Here is an 18,368-nt window from a genome sequence, read left to right on the forward strand (position 1 = left end):
AACATAATTTGTATCACTTAAAACACATACACACGTTCTTTACTTCCAGAAGGATCATGATAAATAAGGCAAAACATTAAATTTCAAGCTTAATGGCTGACTCCCTGAAAGTAAATCTTTCCTTTGAAATCATATGAATTTGAATTCCCTCAAGGCTATCTAACCCAAAAACTAACAACTGAAGATTTAAAGCTTCTAAAACTCCCATGCTGATGTAAAAAGACCTCTACAACAATCTGATATACTATCTCCAAGGTTTTGGGTTTTAAAAATTCTGTTAGAAGCAAAAGTCTGGGATATAGAGAACAAAGAAATTTGTGACCTGAGATTCTCTTGTAAAATACGGTATTTATTAAGTCTTCTTAAACTTCATTAAGGTAATTTTATTTCGGGAACTATAGAGCAGAATACCCTAGCTAGGGTTCTTATCGCAAAAGGTATCTCAAAAAGAAAAGAAAAACAACAAAATTACCTTAAATCTGGTTAACGACTTACTTGGGGGACCACTACATTAAATTTCCCTTCAACAGGCTAATAATACATCCGACTATTAAAAATAGGCTCAGCAATTAATTAACTATCGTTGGCAATTCAGGTATTAATTCTCAGTCCCTATTGTGGCTATCCAGCCCTGTGCCACTCTTTCTAATGGTAAATCATATTGTTTAAAAAAATGAGGGGGCAAGTTAGCTAGTGTATTAGAATATTCTCAAGCAGAATTCATAGGCTACCAACATCATCATCATCTTCTCAAAATACTAGAAACCTTCCTATTTTGATTCCTTGCCTATACCCTTATTTTCCTCTAATTCAACTTCCAATCTGCTTTTGCTGTCAATTATTTTAATATGTCAATTTGACTCATCAATTACTATCATCTACAGGATAAAATTCAAACTCCTTAGTGTAATATACAAAGGCCCTTCATAATCATAACCCTAACTACCATTTCTTACCATTCTCCCACATAACTCTTTTATCTATATTCCAAACAAAACTACTTAACAGTTCCCCAAGCACCTGATGCTCTTGTTTATTTCCAACCTCTTGTTCACATACAGAAAAATTTCACTTAACCCCGGAGGCATCAATTCAGACTACCATTTCTGAATTAGTACTCTAGCCTAGTCATTGCCTCTTTTGGGTTTTTACAGCACTTTAACAAAGTTCTTAGAGTATTTAACATACTTACTAAAATATTTATGTGACAGCTCAAGCACATACCAAATCAAGTGGTCTAAATTATGACCTGCCAATGGCATCAGGGCTTCAAGGGGAGCCAACCAGAACACAAGGAAGAAGAAGAAGAAGAAGAAGAAGAGGAAGAAGAAAAAGGAAACAAAAAGCTAAATATTGAGGTGCCAGGGTGGCTCAGTCACTGGACATCTGCCTTCGGCTCAGGTCATGATCCCAGGGTCCTGGGATTGAGCACCACATTGGGCTCCCTGCTCAATGAGATGCCTGCTTCTCCCTCTCCACTCTCCCTGCTTGTGTTCCCTCTCTCACTGTGTGTGTGTGTGTGTCTCTCTCTGTGTGTCAAATAAATAAACAAATAAATAAAATCTTAAAAAAAAAAAGCTAAATATTATGTATGTGCAATACATAGGTATGAATTTTTTCTGGGGAGAAAGGAACCAAGTTTTCTTCAAACTGTGAAAAGGATTAGTGACCTAAAAAGATTAAGAACCACTGCACTAAAATAACTTATTCATCTTACTTGTTTTTATATGACTTAATTTTTATATCCTTAATGGCCAGCACAAAGACTAGATTTTATGAGGAGCTCAATAACTATCTGTTGAGTGAAGAAAGTAAAATAAAATTGGAAACGATGTTTTCCAGAAAGAAAAAGACAACATAAATACTAAATTATGCAAATTGTTAATTTTGTTCATAATTTCTTTTTTTAAAGATTTATTTAATTTGACAGAGAGAGAGAGAGATCACAAGTAGGCAGAGAGGCAGGCAGAGAGAGAGGCGGGGGAAGGAGGCTCACTACTGAGCAGAGAGCCAGATGTGGGGCTTGATCCCAGGATCCTGAGATCATGACCTGAGCAGAAGGCAGAGGTTTAACCCACTGAGCCACCCAGGCCCCCCTGTTCACAGATTCTGCATTAATGTAATAAACTGCCATCTGAAATGAGTCCCAAACATTCTATGAAAACTCTGGTCAAAGAGAAAATAATTTTCATTTGAACAGAATTAAATGTCATTCAAGATCTGATGAACTAATGTATAAATAAATGTTCTATAGACGAACATTAAAGGCAAAAACATCTACACTTTTAGTCTGAGGCAAATGCTTCTATAGATATGAATCTGTTAACTGGACTAAAATACAAATGTAAAAAAGGGAAGTAGCACATTTTGTAAACATATGGCTTTATTAAAAGTCTCTCGACTGATAGCTATAAAATTAACATCAATCAGTACTTCCCTTTTAATTCATATAAATCTGATCAAAAAGGTAAGAATTCAGAAAGAGTAATTCTGGTAACCTTTTTGTTTTTGATATCTTACTTCCAAACATGTTAAGTACGATCTTTCCCCTTTCTTCCAGTCCAACCAGTTTCAGTTTCACTAATCACCTTAAAATACTCACTTGTCCATGTTTCCAACACTCTCTGAAAAGTTTCCAATTATTAATATTTTTATAATCTTTAAGCCACAGAATATGCTGCTCACAGATCCAGGAATGTGGTATATCACTATATAATTTGTTTTTCTCCATGGGTGATTTTCTGCTCTCTTTAGGCTCTTCTTTTGGCTCCGGTTTTACATTTATTTTAGAGGCTTTATTTGGTGGAATTTTGTTTTCAACAACTGAAGCAATTATGTCATCAAGAATGTTTGGCATGGTCCTTCCACTTTTACCACTCTATTTGGGAAAAAGTTGTATTTTGAGAGGAAATGTATACATTTTTAAACTTTCATTTTTACTACTAACATAGCAAACAACCAACACGAACATTTTGTGTTCCTTCAAGAATATGTAATCATGTCAGTGGATACACATCTGTAGTCCCTACACTGTTCCTAACAGACAGGAACCAGAAGTTTGGTAGTCTTCTATGTTAGAAACTACCAGATCTGCAGAAACTGTAAGTGTGGCCTTTTACATATTTTAGGACTAGTGCAGGGGAGACAGGTGGGTAGAATCTCCCATATACTTCTAAAGATTACTAAAAATTTGTGCCTACCTATGCAATCATTGTTTTTTATTTTCTTCTGCTACATAATTAGAACAAAAACTGATTACTAAATATTTTGAATAATAAAACATTAACCATGTGATTTATTTCCCCTACTAGATATGTCGTTTTCAAATTCTGAAAGAGTCTCTTAGGGCTCTTCTCGCAAAAAATGCCCCTCCCCCAGCCTTTTACACCTGGAGGGAAAACTCCAATCTCCAGCTTTTAAACTATGAGATTTATAATGCAGGTGGAAGCATGCTCAGCAGTAAGTGTATTTTATTTCATCTGCATCTATTTCTTGTGTAGTTCACAGCCAAATCATCTAAATTTAAGGTCCACATGAAAACCAAAAATCTGGCATCTTACTCACTGGGGTTCCCATTGAATACACTGGGGCAAAGGCAATCCCAGCATCCGTAGAACCCACACGTAGCTTGCCAGCGGTTGTGGTCAGCAAATCTCGTAAAGTTGAGCCTTGTTCATTATTCTGGGACACAGGAGGTGATGTTCTGCTATTTGGAGAATCAGGGCTGTCTTGTTCTCGCTCTTCTTTAATTTGCTTTTCAAGGGCAAATTCTTTGTTTTCTGAAATACAACATTTACAAAATTCAATTAAAATAAGCATGCTGTGAAAGTACAGAAAAAACTGGGACCCTACATTTGATAGTGAGAGGTAAAAAGTGTAGCACTAGTGATTTATTCACCTGAACACACACCAGAGGATGGATTAGATCCTTCAAAATGGAGTCAAACAGTTTGAATATGTAAAGGCCTTCCTCAATATCTTACACATGTAGCTGAGTTTGCACCTGTCACAAATGAAAAATGCTACAGCTAAGACAGGGAGAAAGTATAGTTTAAGTTACAAATCTACTGCCCTCCTGGCTTTAATGATATGCTCATCCACAAATGATTCTGTAACTAATTTTGATATAATCATAGGAAGATGAGTTCCTAACAGTAGAAAACAAATGTTTTCCTGAATCTAAGCCATTCATAATGTAAGCAAAAGACAAATGTAAATTGTAATAAGTGAATATTACACATTAATGTACATTGTTGGTTATATTATGGTCCTCTATTATATACTTAATTATATTTACCTTTTTTTTCCTCTCTGGACTTTTGCTCTGCAAGATCTGCTAACCAATGAAGCGGTGACTGGGATTCTGGAGGAGTTAACTTGCTGTCTGTGCTTACATCACTCCCTGGGCTGCTGTTGCCTTTACTCTCAGACTTCTGAGGGTTATTCTGCTGCTGAGACTCAGGCATGCACAGAGAAATTTTATTACTGTGATTAAGAACATTCTGTAAAACCTGTAAGGATAGAGCAATTGAACTTTTAAAATACTACCTTTTCAATCATTCAAAGTTAAAAGTAGTAGTTATATTTATACAGTAACATAGAAAACACAAGTTTACCAAACACAAGTCCTAAATTGGATTTCAAATATCAAAGCTGAGTAATTTAACTACGCGTTTCATTTGAATAATTAGATAGCTGTACTCACTTGAGATACACCATTCATTGCAGGAAAATTTCCAACTTGTATATTCTGTTTGTTAGTGCAATGACAATGGGATTTAATACCGTATTTTTCTCTAAGAATGTGCATTGCATCTAGAAGATCTGTCAAGACTACAAAGAAATAATAGTGGTTAATAAAAGGACTGCCCCTAGTTGTTAAGATCATAAAATATTTTCCTGTTTTTCTTGTACTGTTTTTTCTGTGTCCTTTCACTTTTCTTCCCAATTTTTTCTTCATCTCTTCCATCTATTTCAGGTTTGATCATTCAGCCAAATTCATGTTCTCTCTTCTTTTTTTCTCTTACCTCTCCTATTAAAAACTCAGTAAGAATTTAAGAATATCTTAAATCTAATAAGCATTTTCATTATAGTCTAGTTCTCCCCCCTAAATGGATCCTCTGGGGCTGAGCTTGCCTTGGTAGCTTTATTACACAGAAGATTCTAAGAACTGAACAAGAACAATTCAAGATTAGACAAATCTTACCTCTCCATTCTATCATACTCCTACATACTCCTAAATAATCTAGAGCAAGCAAGACCTATTACACTACTAAGTAAATAATGTACGTTAATACTTACCAGAACCAGGTATAATTTGAGTTGGCATTAAATGTTTGTGATCATGAGGCTGTCCCTTCACACACTTCATCCAAGCATACAGTTCTTTATCTGTATGATTACAACATACATACTTTTATATCTGTCATGGTTTTATAATTATAAAATTGGTGGCTTATATATAAAGAGCTTAACAATTTTTTTTTAAAGATTTTATTTATTTGACAGAGGAGAGCAAGCACAAGCAGGGGGAGCAGCAGGGAGAGGGAGAAGCAGTCCCTGCCACCCGTGCTAAGCAGAGAGCCTGATGTGGGGCTCAATCCCAAGACCCTGAGACCATGACCTGAGCTGAAGGCAGTTAACCAAATGAGCCACCCAGGTGTCCCAAGAGCTCAACAATTACATAAAATGTCAACGGTAGGCTTCAATGTTCAGTTTTTTAAAAAATAAGACAGCTCCATCATTCTCAGAATTTTATAAAAACAAGGCACAAAATTGATATGTTATTTAGCCATTTCTAAAATTACCGTTATTTATTGTCATTAATGTATTTGTTATCTCTGCCTTATTTGATTTTAGCTTCTGTCACTAATCTCCTTTTATCTCTTCACTATTTTCTGTGCCCAACAGGGCTGTTGCCTGATCTTAGTACATTAAACTGACACAAATTTGAGGCGACTGCTAACTATTTTCCTTTTATGCTTTCAAGACATGTAGAGGAACTGCCATGAGATGTCAGAAAGCTGCTATTTTATACAAAATATTTAACTGTTATACTGCCTTCAAACAAGGCTCCATACCTAGAATTGTAAACATATTAAGGCATAGCATGAGGCAAATACTACATAGGAAAAATACTCAATTATCTTGATCTCAAGGAAATCTTTTTCTGTAAATTCAGTGACACACGACAACTAATGTTGTGGCTATAACAGCTTCAATAAATATCAGAAAGCTCATTATATTCATTATATTCAGCATAAAAAAATATCTACAACTATTATTTCATGAAAAGCTTCAGAGAAAAGAAAGCTTTTCTTTAAAAGCTTTCCAACTAGGGGCGCCTGGGTAGCTCAGTCAGTTAAGAGTCTGCCTTCGGCTCAGGTCATGATCCCGGGGTCCTGGGATCCAGTTCCGCATCTGGTTCCCTGCTCAACAGGGAGTCGGATTCTCTCTCCCTCTGCCCCTCTCCCCTGCTTGTGCTCTCTTGCTCTCTGTCAAATAAATAAAATCTTAAAACAACCACCAACCAAAACCCCAACTTTCCTTTCCAGAGCCTACATAGTAACTTATGTTTTCTGTTTATATTTTAGACATGCTAATTACCACTATATATAGCTACAATCTAGTCAATATGAGTTTATTACAATATTTAACAGTGAAATAGATATATAGATAACAGAGTACAACTTAAGGCACAAAGGTTAAACTAAAAAAAAGATACAGTGACTGACAGACTATGCTTTTAAAATAGTACTATGAATATCAATAGCAACACAACTAGGTTTATTATACATACCTTATCTTATTAAAAAAATACAACATACTTATATATATGCATATAATGTAGCAAAATATAATAGATTTTTTAATTTGGAAAAGGAAAATAAAAGTGATATGGAGCCAGAAAAAAGGAATATAAAATGCATATGATGAAGTTTTATAACGGTGCAGCTAATTCTAGTATCAGAAAATATCCAAATATATTTTTATAATTTTGAGAATAGTAAATGCCTAAATTCCATTCTTTTTAAAAAAAAAAAATCTATTTACTTATTTTACCGGGAGAGAGACAGAGAGAGCACGTGCAAGCACACATGTATACTGGAGTGGCAGAGGGAGAGAAAGTTCCAAGCAGACTCTGTGGAGTACAGAGGCCAACGCGGGGCTCAATCTCACAACCCATGAGATCATGACCAAGAATCAGACACCTAACTGACTGCACCACCCAGGTACCCCTAGAATGCATTCCTTACTACAGTTTCACATTTTACTCATATTTTCCATCTTTTGCATATCACAGAAACATGTCCCTACTCCAGGGGTCTTTTTGGTGAAGTGCTCAGTGTTTAAGAAAAAGTTAGAAAGGCTTTCGTTACCAGTGTTTATCTATTTGACATAAAATTCTGAAAAAGATCATTTTTAGATGTGAAACAGTTTCTATCACTAAACATGACTTTACTTCTAATAATTCCACAATTTGAATCCTCTCATTTCATGATGACTTTATCCCAAACAAATTACCGAAAAATTTTAGGTTAACTGTATTAGGAAGCTACTTCCAAATTTGCCTTGGATAAACGTTTTCTAAAAACACTTTAAGCATGAGAAAAGGTGAACTTAGTTACTTCCTTTTTAAATATTGTATTATCTCCAGCTGTACTAACATGCAGAACACCTGTTTTTGTGCCATTTTATCTAGAAATTAGAAATAATAGCTTCAGAGATTACTTTTATATGTAATAAAGACTTTTTCATTCTCTAAGAACTAGAGGATAAACGATACTGATGGAGGCATATTCTTGAACATTTTGATTTGAATTTTATGGTCTTAAGGACAGAGAACAAACTGAGGGTTAATGGAGGGAGGTGGATGGGAGATGGACTAGATGGGTGATGGGTATTAGGGAGGGCACTTGTGGTGATAACTGGGTATTGTATGTAAGTGATGAACCACTGAATTCAACTCCAGAAACCAGTATTGGTTATACAGTTAATTACGTTAACTACCTTTTAAATAAAAATTTGAAGAAAAAAAAAAAAACTTTGTGGACCAATTATTTTAAAAAATCAGTTCACAGGAGTAAGTATTCAGCTGTGACTTATGTGCATGACCATGTTTTTAACAGGTTCTAGAATGGACTTCAGGCTCCTATACAGTGGAATCTGAAAGTAGCAAAGCTTATTCTAAATTGGGATACATTAAAGAACTACCTGCTTGAGGGGGCCTCTGGGTGGCTCAGTCAGTTAAATATCTGACTCTTAATTTTGTCTCAGGAGAATGAGATCCAGCCCTCATGTCCACGCTCAGCAGAGAGTCTACCTGAGGATTCTCTCTCCTCTCCCTCTGCCCCTACTTATACCCCACTTCTTCTGTCTAAAATAAATAAATAAATCTTAAAAAACAACAATACCACAACTACCTGCTTGAAATGAGAGAGTGGATCTTACTAATGAGGATAAAAGGATGCAGTTTTTATTCTAGAAAATCCGGCCATTAATAAACTTCACAAAGCTTCTTTAATGTAATATATTCAAAATAAAGGGAAGTAGGGGGAAAAAAACCCCTCACATACATATCATTTTCCAGATGAGTGATCCTAAAGAAAATGAACATTACAAAAATTTCAGTTTATAGAGTTATAAACCAACCTCTGGAACTCTTCCTTTCCTTTGCCTTGTAACAATCTAAGCAGACCACAAATCCACATTTTTGGCAGACCCAGTGAATGTTAAACAATGTTGCTTCACATGCATCACACATTTCCCGGACTCCTCTCACTGCTCTTTTCCAGGCAATTTTGGCTGAAATACAGAGAAATAAAAATTTAAAGGCAAACATGGCTCTTTTACACATAATTTTCGCCGAAATACACAAAAACAAAAATTTAAAGGCAAACCAAGAACATCAAAGGATATATTAACTAAAGATCAACAGATTTCTTGAATTAGTAATTCTCTTCAGAAGATTTACATCTAATGGAGTTTTTCAACCTTAGCACTTTTAAGATTGACTGAATAATTCTCTGTTATGAGGGACTATATGCTGTGCATTGTAGAATATTTAGTGGCATTTGTGACCTCCACCCATTAGATGCTAGTACTCTATCACCCACCCTCAACCTTTCAGTTACACAACCAATAATGTCTCCAGTCATTCACTGTTAAATATCCCTTGAGGGACAAACCACTGATTTAAGAGAAAAGGGGTAAAAGAAATAACATTCAGAGTAATTCATGTTAGGTGCTTTACATATTAAATATAATTAACTACTTTCTAAACAAAGCTATGATAGTTATTCCCATTTTATGATCATACAGTTAAAAGCAAGGAGTAAAGCTGAGATTCAAATACAAATCCATCTAACTCTAAATACTATGATGGGGTGCCTGGGTGGCTCAGTCGGTTAAGTGGCTGCCTTCAGCCCAGGTCATGATCCTAGGTTCCTGGAATCGAGCCCTGTGTCAGGCTCCCTGTTCAGCAGAGAGCCTGCTTCTCCCTCTCCCTGCTGCTTTGCCTACTTGTGCACTGTATCAAATAAAGAAAATCTTAAAGAAAAAAAAAAAAAAAAGACTGTAATGAACCACAGCCCCTTCAAAACTTAAGTAATTGGTATGGACTACGTCTTTCTCTGGCAAATGTTGAAATTTCCCCGTTTCACTTCTGAAATATCCCTATGATGCTAACTATACATGCAGAAACAGCATAATGTGATTGTGATTTCACCAACTGTTAATCCATTCATTACAGCCTCAGTTGGAAAATACGTTACCTTAAGTACATACAGGTGCATTTGTATGTAAAAAAAGTGTCATCAAAATTAAGTATCAATGAGACCAGGGAAAATTAGGGACTTAACCCCATTAAGTATAGTTGAGAAATTTTAAAAATTAAATGTGTACAGTTGTATATTTAACTTCCTTACCATCCTTTTTCACCCAGGACAAAGCTGTTTTTTCCGATGTTACTAACTGACAGAACTTATCACCTATGATATCCAAGATGTATTTTGAAGTTTCTACATCTAGTTCATCATCATCGTAATTTTCATGTGTCCATAAGCTCATAGCTTCATCATCATATTGGTCAGGAGAAGAAAAACCATCTATTCTAACCACTCCATTTTTACTAAATGACAATCTGAAATATTAAAACATAAAAGGATTAGATACCTAGACAGAAGTCCAGTTTTATAAAGTTGTAAATTAATAATTTACATTTTATATTATAAACGTGTATTTATGTTAAAAATAAGAAAATAGGGTAGTCCTTCATATACACACATATTAGTTAAATTTGACAAATTTAAATGACTCCCACAGTGTTATACAAATGGCAATGATAAGCAGCACCAATTTTAGGTTATTCAAGAAATAAGATTTTTTCAATCAAATATAAACTATATCCAAGTGTTTGATGAGGACAAGAGTTAAAATCCTGGCCAAATGCTCCTTACAGTAATGCTGTTATTCTACACATAACCTAAATCAAGACTGTCTGAAGTTGAAAATGCCCTAAATTGAGGTGCCTGGGTGGCTCGGTTGGTTTAGCATCTGACTCTTGGTTTTGGCTCAGGTCATGATCTCATGGTCCTGAGATCAAATCCTGAGTTGACCTCTTGCGGGTCGAGTAGCCTGCTTAAGATTCCCTCTCCCTCTACCTCTTCCTCTGTACCCCCACCTCTAAATAAATATATACATACATAAATAAAAAGAAAATGCCCTAAATTACCTTAAGACGTTCACTGGGAGGATTAAAAAAAATGCGAAGTACAGATACATTATTTTCATTAATTAAAATGACTATTTATGACTAGGAGGAACAAGGATGACACTCTCAAATGTTTATTAGGAACCCAATTATATATGTTTAAGTTCCTCTCAGCTTCTGACATCCAATTCATGTAATTACTCAATTCAGAAAATCTTAGGGTAAATGGAAGGCAAAATTGCCATTCTTTTCCTTGTTGGTAGTTATTTTTGTTATCATAGTACTTACTCTTTTTACTCACAATCAGGGGATATCAGCATATTACAGTTTATTCTCTCTTTTTCCAATGGACACCAAGAACATTCCTTTTACCACCCCCATTTCTCATACTTTTATTGCCTAAACTTTTCTTCCTTTTTTTAAAACCAGATTTCTCCCTTTGTTATAATCCATCATTTCACTTCAGCTTTGTGTTATTATTTTTATCTGACTCTTTCCTTTAAACCTGATTTCCTTTTTTTTTTTTTTTCTCCTTAGAGAAGGATGGGGAGAGCAGCAGAGGGAGAGACTTAAGCAGACTCCATGCCTAGCAGGGAGCTGACATGGGGCTCCATCTCACAACCTGAGATCATGATCTGAGCTGAAATCAAGAGTCAGACAGTTAACTGACTAAGCCACCCAGGCACCCCAACCAACTTTCCTTTTGATTTCTTTTTCATCTTTTCTGCAATTCCATGTGTACGACCTTTTACAACTATTCTTTAAAGTTGTCTGTCCTTTGGGGATTATTGGCTAGAAAGCCCATGAAGTAAAAATAAGAAACAGAACCTGTTCTTTTCCTACCAATACATTTCTTAGAGTCTCTACTGGGGCCACCAACATAGGTATATTTGCCAGAGCAAAGTGTCTCCTAACCTCTTAGGAAGATGATGCTGATGATTAGGAAAATAACAAACTAACATTAATATATCATTCAATTGTGCTTGGTACTAAACGAAGGACTTATATACTTTATCTCATTTAATCATGAAATCACTCTGCAGTATGTATCACTATCATTAGTATTATGCATATGAGACAGTCTTAGCTAAAATAAAGTCATACAGGAAGTAAGAGAAAGAGCTAAAACTCAGGAATGAATGATTCTACAACCTGAGACATTAACGATTAGTCTCCACTGGCTGGGTGACCCAGCTATTCTTTTTGTTGAACTCTTAAAAGTCTATGGGCCCCTGGCCAGCTCAGTTGGCTGAGCAACTGCATTCGGCTCAGATCATGATCCTGGAGTCCTAGGATCAAGTCCCGTGTCGGGCTCCCTGCTTGGGAGGGAGTCTGCTTCTCCCTCTGACCCTCCCTCTTCTCATGCTCTCACTCTCTCATTCACTCCCTCAAATAAATAAATATTTTTAAAAAAAAGTTTAAAAAAAGGTCTATATATGACTTTAGTATTGAAGAATTATTTAGTAATGCTAATATTATAGTAGAATGTAGGAGAGTAACAACAAGAAGTTGTTTTTATACTTACTACAAAACCTGTGAAATGTGACAGGACATAGTACTGACATCCTTCTTCTCCTAACTCATATTTTTATAGCTACACATTTAACAAAAGTATGGGTAGTCTGATGTAATGCAATGACTTTAGTTTAATGCCTAGACTGTTTACCTACATTTATAGACTATTTGATTGCTAGCTAATACACAGATATATATAAATAAAACACTGTTTTGGTCAAAGTATATAAACTTTAAAAAATTCCTTAAATCAAATTAGTGTTTCCTATTATTTTCTAGAAAAAATAGTAACATTTTTTCATGAAGAATGAATAAATCTTTCAAAGTGAAAGGCCATATTAACACAAGTAACAATATGAATTATGAATTTAGTCCTATAGTTAGCTACTATTAAATTTACCACAAAAAAAGTTTAATACTCTTTTATAATGTTTCAGAAACAGGGAAGATCAAAGGACTCACTTCCACCTTTATGTGAGATCCTAAGAATGATAGTATAACTTCCAATAGCGAATAAACCTAATTACTTATTTTCACTTACCGTCTAAAGTAGTAAAATCTACAAAACACTGGTGAATGAGTTGGTTCTTCTCCTTTTTTACTCCGAATAAGTCTACATTCCCGGCACTTTTGCAAATTAGGCCCTATCTCACAGCAGGAGTCATCCTGTAAAAAGGATTCCCCAGTTTGCTTCAGCTTCTTGACTTTCCGCCAATCTTTTAATACTGAACGAGGGATACCAGCTGTAAAACCAGTAGGAAATTATTAACAGGATTAAAACTTTTTTAAAAAGCACATACACCCTTTGAGATAAAATTCAAGACAAGTACACAAGTGTCATAATATATTAAGACTATAAAAAAGAACCAAAGACATTATAGTTCTACGTCCTCATTAGTAACAGAAAAGTCCACAGCAGCATTTCTATTTACTCACTTTCTATTAATCAAATGAACTCTTATTGTCAGCATACTGGAAATGCCAAGTAAATCTTCCAGCTGACTGAAATCTTTACATATTAAATATTCATATTTGTATAACAGCAAACACAGGAATCATTCATTTTCTATGTGAATCTATAGCTAAAAATATAGCCCTTCTACACAGGAATTTGGTATATGCAGGCGAAAGTACTTTCAAGATCCACCTGAAGAACCTGAAGACCAAAAGTTAATACTTTTAGAAACTACAGGCTAATTCAAACATACTTGTATGATTTTGAAATATTTTTTTTTTAAAGATTTTATTTGTTTATTTGACAGAAATCACAAGTAGGCAGAGAAGCAGGCAGAGAGAGAGGAGGAAGCAGGCTCCCTGCTGAGCAGAAAGCCCGATGTGGGGCTCGAACCCAGGACCTGGGATCATGACCTGAGCCGAAAGCAGCGGCTTAACCCACTGAGCCACCCAGGCGCCCCAGAAAACTAGGGAGGAAGAAAACAGGAAACAAACACATGCTAACCTTTAATCTCTGATGTCATCACCTTAAAAAATCTTTCTTGGGATACAGAAATTAACTGATTATAATAGAGCCAATGGTTTTATCACAGGGCTTATATTTAACTTTGATTAGCAATTTCAGTTTATAAAATAAAATTATATAAGAATTTAGTCATAGAAAAACAGCCAACTTTTAATTATCATTATGAAAACGCAGCAGATATGAAGACATTCCAAAACAGCAGATAAAATCTATTGTGCCTAGCTTTAGAATGTACTAAGAAACACAAGTTTCTTTATAGGCGTTATGGTATATAATTAACACATTTATAACAGTGTAGATAATCACATTATATTCTCTAAGTACAGACTTAACTCTTTTTGACTATGAAATAAGGTCGTATTTAATCCACGAGATAGATAATCCACTCAAATTTGGAAGTTAGATTCATAAACTACCAATTTAGAGAACTTTTCTAGATAGCCATAACAAAGCCTAGACAACTCTGGCCATAATTAACAGATGACAATTAACAGTCACTTATTATTATTTTGGACTTAGGAATAGATGGGGCTTAGAATACTCTCTCTGGGATTAATTTTTAGGTTCTAAGGAGGAAGAGATTTGACTAGGCATCACAAGTTGAGGGGAAAGTACTGATTCCAGTCTTTGTCTCTGAACTCTTGGGAACATGTACATTTGGTCTCAAAATGAAATAGAACATGTACTTCATTAAGAGTTAATTTTATAAATTTTCATTAAGAGTTAATTTTATAAATTTAATGTCACAAGAGCTTTCTGAGTGTTAGAAGCTGGAAGATTCCTATCTCCATTTTCTGTAAATTTAACTTAAGTATTTGTATACCAAATACCAAACAAAGGAAATGTTACATGAAACAGAAAAGAAAACAATTACTGACCACACTAAGTCTCTTAAGAATTCACTGGGGAAGTAGAACACATGAGAAAGAAAAAACAACACTGTACACAATCCAAAAGTCAAATAAATGGCATGTATCCTGTATCCTCCAATTTCAATGTCCCTTTCTTTCTTCTGACTATGTTTGCATTTAGTCGGTCAGTCTCTCTGTCTCTAGTTGAGCTTGTTTTCCTTTGGTCTTTTACTTTCTGACTGTCCTTTTCTATGATTCCATCCTCCTGTTTTTCTCTCCTTCACTTTGCCTCAGGCTTCTACACAGGCATATAAAAAAACCTCATTCAGTGAAAAGACCCAAATAAGAGGCTTTAAGCATCCAAATGCTTGTGAAAGTACTTTTTGAATGTCCACACTGTCACATATTTCCTATCTTGTATGTGGATGAATACACAGGTATAGTGAACTATTAAGCACTTTCTGCATTGTGTAACATAACTAAAAAGAAATAAGTAAACTGAGAAAAACCACTTCTAGAGTAAAAACATAGAAACACTTTGTAGTGTATACTACTGACAAGCATCACTTATTTTGTCCCGCTGAGGCCACAAACAAAATGTAAATATTATCAGTTTTGAAACGTTTACTTACAAAAATTCTTCTTGTTAGAAATGAGCACACAAAACCACAATCCCTTCCTTTTATTTAGCTTTTACCCATTGTTAAGAACTTCCTGAGAGAGTAGCAGTATTAGTTAAATAGAAGGTAATGTCAATAAACTTTTGATACCAGGTAAGAGAAACAGAGCCACATCCACATTAATTGAAGCAAATTTCTTCTAAAAATGTGACTTAAAGGAAGTACATGTGAATAGGATTTCTTTTACAACTACATCATGGTAAAGGATTCTTAATTATAAGGAATCCTCTTTTGGTGTGATTTCAACAGTTCTTAGAAATGGTCAAAATTCTGAGTAACTACTAAATTACACATTGGCTTTTTGTCAATATGAATGCTAGGTAAAACATATATCTACAAGTCTATTAAAAATGGAGAGACAGGTCTTCTCTCATTTCCTTTTACGGATACGTGTAAAATGCAGAAATGAGGTCAAGGAGCACATACAATAGACAAGGGCATGCAAACAAAGTCAAAAGATGCCTTTTAGCTCACTAATCTTTTGAGAAAGACACCTTTATTTCTTTAGACACCATTATTTCAAGAACATACAGCCCACTTTACCTAAGATTAAAAAAAAAAAAAAAAAAGCAACTTACCACTATTACTGTTGCTCTGCAATTTCAGTTTACTTTTTTCTTTGGCACTCCTGCTGAGGACCCCATTGGGTTTTAAATCTTCTTCTGTGTCACCTTTTCTCTTCTGCAAATCATTTTGCTTCTTTTTGTAAGTTGGCTTAGGTTGCCTCTTAGTCCTTTGCTCTGACTTGCTTTCACTTTCATCCGAGTCTCCACTTTCAGATCCAGATTCGTAAGTTCTTTTGGCTTTTCTCCTACTGACTTTATCATCTTTTACATATTTATCAACTATGATCTTACTATCTACACTATTTTGTATATCATTAGATGTAGAGGCTATTAAATTGACAGAACATGGCTTAATAATTTCTGATACAGAATTCCCTGAATTTTCTATTTTATTAGTATTTTTATCTTCCTCTGAGTGTCTAGTAAGCCAGGCCTTTTTCAGCTTAGTATGGTAGTTAGGTTGACTTGTCTGGGATGCTTGCCCATTTCCTACAGAGTTTGCTTTGTTTATTGTACTACAGACTACAGTGCTATCCAAGAGAGGGGAGGTTGTAGATGTCTGATTTTTCACAGCATTAGGTTCAGTCTCAGTGACATTACTACTTTTATACTGAGCTGCAGCCAATGCTGCCTTGTGCTTTTTTAAGTGGATAAAATCAGTTGTGCCTGAGAACCCAGAACTGGGCTGAGCAGCACTTCCTGTCTGACTACTGGCTGGTGTAACTGGAGCTGTGGTGCTGACCCTGCATTCTTGTATTTGAGCCACTGAATGACTGACACTTTTTGAAGAGGTACATTCTAAGGATTTAGAGGCCAAAATGGTATTTGATAAAGAGTAAATTATTTCTGAATCACCCCAGCTGGAAACACTAGTGGTAGTGGCAGCAGATGTGAATACATCCGTTTTGGTATTACACATTGTATTTACAGCAGACATGACTGAACTGGGAACACTGCCCTGTGAGACAGCCTGGACATTTTTTTCAGATTTTATGTGAGCACTGTCTGAAATCACACTTGGCAGAATGATTCTTCCAGTCTCTCCAGCTTCTGCTGGTTTGAGGCAATCTGTTTGGTTTGCCCCAGTTGAAGATCTTTCACTAACTCGATCTTTGGAACCTGACTGCATTGCTGGCACACTCTCAAGTTTTGTACGAGATGGTGGACGTACAATGACAGATGCCATAGCAGCCTGTGACTTTCCACTGCTTTTCTCTACATGCCATTCAGCTTTCTCTTTACTGAGGTTATTATTAGATTTCCACATTTCTGACAAACTTTGTTCAGAAGAACTCTTAAAATGTGCCTGAGAGTCTTTTGGCTCTGGAATTAGAGTTGGAGGCTTTTGTGATTCTTGAACTTTCCCACCAGCATTTACAGGCATGACTGGGGTTAAAGTTGGAGGGGAAAGACTACTATAGTTGCTTTCCTTTCTTTCCAGGCTGTGATGGATTGGTGGATGAAATACTGGTGCTCTGTGTAAAGCAGGCATGCTCCGGAGTGCATTTGTAGAAGAAACTGTCAAATGGGTAGGACTCCTACAATCATTTCTGAAAGTGGTTACTGAGTGAGAAGCAATTTGATGGGGAAGATGTTCTGGTATCTTGCCTACTAAACCTTCACTTTCTGGTTGGTGTTTAATTAAAGGTGGAGGCTTTGAAAGAGATGAAATAAATGAAGTCAGAGTTTGAGGATTAGCTGCTACTGCAACAGAATTACTCTGTTTTTCAGGGTAAATATTTGAAACCTCTTTGGATGGATATGACCTTGGTGGTTCATTGACCACACTATTAGATAATGTAGTGAAATAGTTACTTTGGGGCAAACTCTGAGGCACTGAGTGCTTCATTTTATAAAGATCTGATACTGAACATTCTACATCTTTGTCTTGTTTGAGGATGACATGGCTTTTAGGGCTAGAAGATGACAATGGTACTCTGGAATAATTATCCCTCTCACCCTCAAGCCCCTTGACTTTAGTTGTAAAGGGAGCAACATCAATACTTTCTTGAAGGATTCGACGGTGTTCCTCCTTATATTTGTGTAATCTCTCTCCAGTCTCCTGGGGTTGTCTCTGTAATTGATTCAGTACAGGATCCACAAAATGTCTGTGCAATAAACCATCTTTTCCAGTCTGTGACCTATTTAGATCCAAGTCATTTTTCGCTGATGTGGATGCAACAGAACGTAATGGTTCAATAAAAGCTTTCCTCTCCAATTCTCTGTAAAGAAAATACACATAAAGGTTTCTATAATAACTTTTTCTTGAATGATATGAGGATAGCATCTATGCAATATTATGAAAGTAAAACACAACTTTGCATTTACTTTAATACTCCTGAGTAAATTAGAAAATATATCAAAATGGAAAGAACAGTACTCATTCAAAGCTTACTTTTAAGATGTTTATTAACTTAAAATAACCTGTCTAGAAAGTGAATTAAGAAAAACTATAAAAGACAAAGTTTTTTTTTGTTTGTTTGTTTGTTTTTTAAAGAGAGATACAGAGCACAAGTAGAGCAGCAGGCAGAAGGAGAGGGAGAAGCAGGGCTCCCACTGAGCAGT

At 35.5% G+C, this 18,368-nt stretch overlaps 1 protein-coding gene across 6 annotated transcripts in view; it reads right to left on the minus strand.

Annotated features, from left to right (window-relative positions):
* Nucleotides 1-18,368, minus strand: part of LOC111144666 (jumonji domain containing 1C) — a 267,642-nt gene that overhangs the window by 17,089 nt on the left and 232,185 nt on the right. For 3 of the 6 annotated variants that reach the window (XM_022499062.1, XM_022499061.1, XM_022499065.1), the window contains 9 exons: nucleotides 15,819-18,025; nucleotides 12,768-12,969; nucleotides 9,927-10,141; nucleotides 8,653-8,805; nucleotides 5,302-5,391; nucleotides 4,706-4,833; nucleotides 4,298-4,511; nucleotides 3,565-3,779; nucleotides 2,603-2,878 (listed from right to left, as the gene is read on the minus strand). In XM_022499062.1, coding sequence (XP_022354770.1) covers nucleotides 2,603-2,878; nucleotides 3,565-3,779; nucleotides 4,298-4,511; nucleotides 4,706-4,833; nucleotides 5,302-5,391; nucleotides 8,653-8,805; nucleotides 9,927-10,141; nucleotides 12,768-12,969; nucleotides 15,819-18,025 — 3,700 coding nt within the window. Of the gene's footprint in view, nucleotides 1-2,602; nucleotides 2,879-3,564; nucleotides 3,780-4,297; nucleotides 4,512-4,705; nucleotides 4,834-5,301; nucleotides 5,392-8,652; nucleotides 8,806-9,926; nucleotides 10,142-12,767; nucleotides 12,970-15,815; nucleotides 18,026-18,368 lie in introns of all 6 variants that reach the window. The other 3 variants (XM_022499063.1, XM_022499064.1, XM_022499067.1) reach the window with 1 other exon arrangement.

Source organism: Enhydra lutris, unplaced genomic scaffold (assembly GCF_002288905.1).
Source record: "Enhydra lutris kenyoni isolate GAN:26980312 unplaced genomic scaffold, ASM228890v2 scaffoldscaffold12, whole genome shotgun sequence".
NCBI classification, from domain to species: Eukaryota; Metazoa; Chordata; class Mammalia; order Carnivora; family Mustelidae; genus Enhydra; species Enhydra lutris.